The sequence below is a fragment of the Cibotium barometz genome, chromosome 3, assembly GCF_041138505.1.
Source record: "Cibotium barometz isolate CiBa-2024 chromosome 3, ASM4113850v1, whole genome shotgun sequence".
NCBI lineage: Eukaryota > Viridiplantae > Streptophyta > Polypodiopsida > Cyatheales > Cibotiaceae > Cibotium > Cibotium barometz.
Window position 1 is genome coordinate 47759845 of NC_141048.1, and position 7154 is coordinate 47766998.

A 7154-nucleotide genomic window follows, 5' to 3' on the forward strand; every position below is an offset into this window, starting at 1 on the left:
TATAGAATCAATGTCGCTAAAACATATGTTTTCAAACTAGGGTAATATACTAAGATACCTTGAAATTAGGATAGCATAGTCAAGGATGTATTTCAATTAAGATAGGATAGTCTAAGTACTAGTATGTCTTGAAATTAGAAACTTATTAGCCACATATAGATAAGATTTAAGCCCTCTCTAGCATAGCGGTTAATGCATCACGCTCTCAATTGAGAGATCCTAGGTTCAAGTCCCAATTGAGAGATCTTGTTGAGAGATCCTAGGTTTAAGTCCCAATTGAGAGATCTTGTGTGTGCTTACATGAGCTCTGTCTCTCTTCTCTCTCTCTCTCTCTCTCTCTCTCTCTCTCTCTCTCACACACACACACACACACACACACCCCAAAGTAACTCGAGAAAAGAACATGCATACAATGAAAAATAAATCTAGGTTCTCATTACGTAAGTCAATAAAAATTATCTCATGAGACTTAAGGCAAATTATCTCATGAGACCTAAGTCAATTGAAATTATTATCAAGTTGTTTTTAGTACTATTATTATTATTTATTATTGATTACTAAATTTATTATAATTTTTAATTATTGAGTACGAATTTCTATTACAAATAACACTAAATTATTGAAAGCTTTTATATTTTTATTGTGTGGTAGGAGGTGGTGGGTGACATGGTGACGAGCTCATTAGAGATGGTGGAAGGGTGGGAAAGACTAGTCAATAACCAGCAAGGACGCATGGCAGAGTTGGAAGTGGCACGTGACATCAAGCATGTGACAGCTGACATTTTGGCACGCAGCTCATTTGGGTCAAGCTACCTCAAAGGCAAAGAGGTGTTTGAGAGGCAAGAGCGTCTCCTTGATCTCCTAAACAACCTCTTTATCCGAAATAGTCTCATCCCATTCTACAGGTAAGTTTTTTAGATACTAGCACTCCATTAACCTTATCGAGTTTGTACCAAAATTTTGCACTAATTTTGTCACATTTAAACCACTTCTTGGATATATATGTTGCTCTTAGCTACTAAATGTTCCATTCATTAGTAGTGCTTATAGAGTTTATTGTGTCTAGTCAGTGGACTTGATGCTTATACATAGATTTAGATTGTTAACTACTAAATGACACACTTGTTCGTACTCATCATTCAACAATTAGATATAAATGTTTTTTTAGCTAATTTATTACTTTATCAATATAATATTATATTAATGTTTTGTTTTTATTTAACGGGGATGATGATAGGTACCTTCCCACTGGCACAAATCGTGAGATAAAGGAGATGGAGAAGAGAAATAACAAAGAACTTTTTGAGATTATACAATTGAGGAGAAAGGCTATAGCCAATACAAAATCAGGATCCCACGCTACTTATGGGACTGATTTGTTGGGATTGATTTTGGTTGCAGAGGAGCAAGAGGCCAAGCTTGGTAGGAAGCAAGCTCGTCTCACCACACAACAAGTGATAGATGAATGCAAAACCTTCTTCTTTGCTGGCCACGAGACTACTGCAAACTTACTTGCATGGACCATGGTTTTATTATCCCTTAACCAAGAGTGGCAAGATAAAGCGAGAGAAGAAGTCTTGGAAGTGTGTGGATACAAGGGTGAACCTAAGGCATCCCAACTAAACAAGCTCAAAATTGTAAGACCTTGATGAGCTTTCTTATTAATTGTTGGTTTTGTTTTTTTAGTGAGGGGTCCAAGCCTTCATAAATCCCTCTTAATAAATAATTTGTCTTAAGTGATTGCATTATGTTTGCTTTTAGTATTATTAACCTACATGGGTAAAACCTATTGATTTTCTCAAGCTCTCGAGGTGATCATTATAGTGCACATTCCCTAATATAAGATAGTCTATAACTTACACTAAAATAGTCTATAATATAGGTTTCATCATGATGCACATTCTTTAATACAAGTTAGTCTTTGATTTACACCCAAATCAAGTCAAAAGATCAAGCTTTAATGCCAAAGATTCCTTATTATATTCATAACTGAAAGTAGCCTTGAACTAATTACGATGACTAACCTACATTTGTATGTCCTCATTACCTCTCTTGCTAAACTTCAAATATTACTTTTCATTGATGATGTTTGTTATTATATGTGCAGATGGGGATGATATTGAATGAATCACTAAGGTTGTACCCTCCTGTGCCAACATATGGTGGACGTGAGACATTGAACAATGTTGAAAAGGTGAAGTTGGATGGTGGCCAATGGTTGCCACATGGAATGGGGATGACCATTGCATGCCTTTTCATACATAGAGATAAAGAGGTATGGGGCGAGGATGCAGATGAGTTTCACCCAGAGAGGTTTGCAAATGGGGTTTCGCAAGCATGTAAGCACCCACACGCCTTCATGCCCTTTGGCATTGGACCCCGTATCTGTATTGGCCAAAACTTTGCCATCATGGAGGCCAAGGTTATCCTATCTCTTATCCTCCAACGTTTTCGTTTCGATCTTTCTCCCAACTATCGTCATGCCCCCCAAATTGCCATCACTATGAGACCGAAATATGGTGTCCAACTTATCCTCAAATCCATATCAATGGATTAGATCAAGTTAACCTTTGATCCTAATGTTTTACTTGACTAGCTTGTGGCCCTTACTGATGTCCAATAAAACTAAGGTTATTATAGCAGCTTTAAGGCTTGCACACACAATTTATATCATTTTTTTAATGAGAGAGGATGATGTAGTTGGTTGTACCCTCGACCATTATATCCAAATAGTTGAGGGTGTTTATTCATTCACACAATAAATTATTACATCAAACAATGCCATATTTTAGCAAGGCATCTAAAGTATATATCTCTTGTACATGGATCAATGAAACAGGTTTATTGTGAACTTCTTGATGTTACCACTAATGTCGTTACCTAGGGGTGTTATTACTTTTGGGAGATAAATGTCATCTTCAATTAGTAGAATCCCTTGCTTTTGAGTGTCCTTTCGAGTGTTAGTCTTGGTGAATGTCATATTCAATTAGTAGAATCGCCTCCTTTTAAGTGTCCTTTTGAGTGTTGGTCTTGTTGTTTTTTTTTTAAATTCTAATGTAGAGATACTTTACTAATAGTTCCTAAAAGTTCTTGTCTCGGTGGACTTTGGATAAGGCTAATCAAGTTTTTGAGACGGTTCATAGAAAAGGACATTGTCTTTTGGTTTTATCTTCACTAAAGCATTTGATTTGGAAATATGCAATGTTAGTTTTGACTTCTTGTTAAGACACTTCCATAGATAAAGTTTTCTTTTGTTTTTGAGACACTTTTATACATGAAGTTGTATTATGGTTTTTTATCAACTTGATCATTATCAATCTTTCAACTTGATCATTTCTCATGTTCTAACATAAACAAAATATTTAGAATTAAAGTAGAAATTACCATGGTAAAAATTTATGTCATTTTTAGTAGGCTATACTTTAGTTAGCTAATGAGGATAACAACATCAACGAACCATCCCAATTATGACTTCATCTTTGAAAAATGCCAAAATATTAGAATTGGTCACTCATTGACGTATTCACCAAACTGTCCTGGTGACTCATCCATAAAGAGAGTTTTTAAGAAAAGAAATTACATGATCATTTTAATATTGGGCTACCTTGATTTGATATTATTTGAAGTGCAAGACATGTTACTTGTGTCTTACTTTGATTGCACCTCAACTTTGATCAACCTAACAACAACCAAACATCTTGTGGTTTAATACCAAAATAAATCTCTATTTGAGAAGATAATGCCTCCACACTTTCAATGCACAAGTGACTCCTAAAAGTTCTAAATCATGGACCGCTCATGGGGCCTAAGCTTTCTTGATTCATAGGCTACTGGTCTTTCTTCTTGTAGGAGGATTCTGACAATTGCAAATCCACACATCAATAATCACTTTAAAAGGCTTATCAATTTTTTGCAATTTTAACATGAGGTTGTTCATTAAAGCAGTTTTGAGTTTGTCGAACACACACTAGTGCATCGGCATCCAATTGAAGGGTATATTTGTCTTTAGAAGAGTTGTGCAGTAGAATTTTGGCATATCTTGGGATGGTTATGTGATACCACCCTATTTATCCAAGAAATCCTCAAACTTTCTTTATAGTTTTGTGGTAGCAAGTTAGGATGAAGTCCTAAGTGATGTACTTCATGGATATATTATGAGAGTAGTCATTGTAATAGCATTAGGCCTCTCATGAGCCTAAAGTGTCCGACCGGTCATAGTTTAAGAGAGTGTGAACACTTATGGCCATGTATATAAGTGAATATCTTATTGAAATTACAGCAATGTGATGAGCTATGGTGGATCAAATACTAGAATCAATATCATTAACAAAGTGATTAGTAAATAATTAAAATATGATTAGTGAGTAATTAACAAATAGATTAATGTAGGCATGGATAATCAAAAACCAACAAATTCTCATTAGGCCAATGTCTCAATTTATAGTGTTTACATCCAAGCATCTAATCCCACTGATTTCTCCTTGATTCACTCCACCTCTTTTGCTTGATTCTCTCCACCTCTTCACTTTTCCCAGAATATCTCCCAGAATATCTCCACACTTCCTAAATCTTCTCATGCTACCCTTTATTCTCTCCCAGTAGATACTTCTCACCTTTTCACAGGTTCTCTCACATTTACATATCCTCTTTTATAGCCTCTAACCAAGGGCTTGTTCCCGCACACACCCTATTCACTTGTATATTTCAACACCTCCGTTCAAGTGAATACTCCTAGCACACCTAGACCCTATACCAAGTTTCCCTCTTACTTGATAGTCCGCGACCAGTGTCTAGCACACCTCCCCTCCTTAAGTTAACTTAGCACACCTGGACTCTGTACCAAGTTTCTCTCTTACTTGATAGCCCTTGACCAGTGCCTCAAGTCCCTAAACTCATAGTCCTTGACACTCTCTCTCTCTATGTGTCCAAGGCTTACTATAAGTGCCCGCCCGCCGCGACCTTGACTAAAGTGCTCACACATACATCTACCACGTGGCCTACATCATCGATGGCTCAGAGGTGGTTTTACTTTGTTGGGGCAGGTTACATTGGGTTGTGGGGTCTCTCTCTCTCTCTCTCTCTGTCTCTCTCTCTCTCTCTTAGAAAAGATGATCTGACTCCACTTCCTTTGGAGCCTCCATTAAGTTTGCCCATGTCGTTCCTTCTCCACTGGGTTTGCTCCACTGGGTTTGCTGTAGCAATCTCTTGCCATGTGTCCTAGCTTTCCACAGTTGTGGCAAGTGAAGGTGCTTCCTCCTACTCTGCCTCTTCCTCGTCCTCGTCCTCGAGAGAATCCTCCTCGCGGGTGAAGAGCAAATACTTTATCTTGTGCAGTGGTATGAAGGTTGTCTTTTGCCCAAAAGTTAAGAAAGAATTAGAAGAGTTAGAGACTCTTTGGGAAGAATGTGCTTCACACCTTTGAAAAAAGGAGTCCTTTTTTTAAATGGATAGAACTATCACTAGGAGAGAAATCTTGGGAATTATAGAGAGATTAGCTTATGCATTCTACTCTTGTGTATGAGCCATAGTGATTCGCTTCTTTATTTCATACTCTATGTAATAGGCCATAATTTTCTTTGTCATGAAGTTTGGACTCTTGTCTATTTTGGACTTTCTCAACTTCTTTTCCTTCTTCCAACTCAACTTCTTTTCCTTCTTCCAACTCAATGTTGCCTAGTTTAACATCTACTAGCTCTCCCTCACCAACCTTGAAGGCATGGTAAAAAAGTCAATATTTTAAGTGACATTATGATGAAAAATGCCCCTAAAGCCCATTAGAAATGGTCCAATAATGCACCCTCTCTAGTGAGAAAACTAATAGTGCTCATGAACAAGCATACCTCCATGATCCTATGCCTAAATAGAGGAAGTTGCACTTTTTTTTTCTACATCTCATGATTTATCACCCTCTTTACTTATCACTCCCTCTTTTATCCCACCAAGTCTAGCTGCAATAAAAGCACAACTCCTCGCTTGGAGCTTCACCTCCTTGGATGCGTAAGAGACTTGATTGGAAGAGTTGAACAAACTACTAGGGGAGCCATGGATAATTATGCTTGCACATACCTTAAAATGTTTGTAAAAGACCCATTGTGTAGCTAAAGAGAGGAAACATGGATGATGCTCCACATGGCCAATGATAAGGCAATTTCCAATGAGCTCCAAGATGGAGCTCCACATGACTAATGAATGGGTTGTCCATACAACAACGTAAAGGTGATCTCTACGTGCATCGTTGAAGGACGTTCATGTAGGGCTCATGGATAACTATGCTTGCACATACCTTAAAATATTTTAAAAAACCCATCGTACAATTGAAGAGAGGAAACATGGATGATGCTCCATGTGGCCCACTGATAAGGCAATTTCCAATGAGTTCCAAGATGGAGCTCCACATGACCAATGAATGGGTTGTCCATATAACAATGCAAAGGTGACCTATGTAATCCAACGTGGAATCATTGTCAATATGATATCACCACAAAATCCAACGGGGATAAAAAAACCTTGATGGAGGTATCTAATGCAGACTACTTACATGTCCACCTATGCATGGAGAAAGATATGTCATTATTATGTAGGGTATGCTGATGGAGAAAGATGGAGTTATTATCCTAGAAGTAGGTTATAATCATGATTGGGTAGGGTGGTTGATGTATCAGGCGGTGTTGTGAAAAGAGGAAGCTACCCCAAAAGAAAAAGTATCGATTTTTGAAATGTTTTTAATTTTTTTATTAAAAAACATTTCAACTAGGGATTAGAACTGGGTTTTTCCCTAGATGCAAAACAAGAATCGAAGACATCCCCCACCTCTTCTTCTCTTACCTTTTTAATTCAAAATCTATTGAATTAATTGAAAAAAAATTAGAACCTTTTCTTAAAAGTGATTTATCTTGGAAGCAGGTAATATTGGGTGCTCATCATCAATTAAATGAAATATGCTCAAAGCTAAGCTACTATGGCATATCTAGTTACAAAGTAATCAATGGGTATACATTAATAACACAAAACCTATCTCTATCGTTGGCCTGAGTTTAGCATTGTTTCGGTAGGCCAGAAGGGAGCTGAGGGAGGAACATGAGGAAGTAGAAAAGGACAAAGAAGTTGAAGCTGCCAAGCTCAATAGAAAGATCAATAAAATTGAAGAACAGTAT

General features: G+C 37.2%; 1 protein-coding gene across 1 annotated transcript in view; it reads left to right on the forward strand.

The window, feature by feature from the left end:
• The window catches only part of LOC147640168 (cytokinin hydroxylase-like), a 4108-nt gene extending 1244 nt beyond the window's left edge, over positions 1 to 2864 (forward strand). The window contains exons 3-5 of the mRNA XM_086778075.1: positions 652 to 905; positions 1238 to 1637; positions 2108 to 2864. Of these exons, the coding sequence (XP_086634201.1) occupies positions 652 to 905; positions 1238 to 1637; positions 2108 to 2557 (1104 nt within the window). The 3' untranslated portion in view covers positions 2558 to 2864. The remainder of the gene's footprint in view (positions 1 to 651; positions 906 to 1237; positions 1638 to 2107) is intronic.
• The last annotated feature ends 4290 nt before the right edge of the window (positions 2865 to 7154 follow it).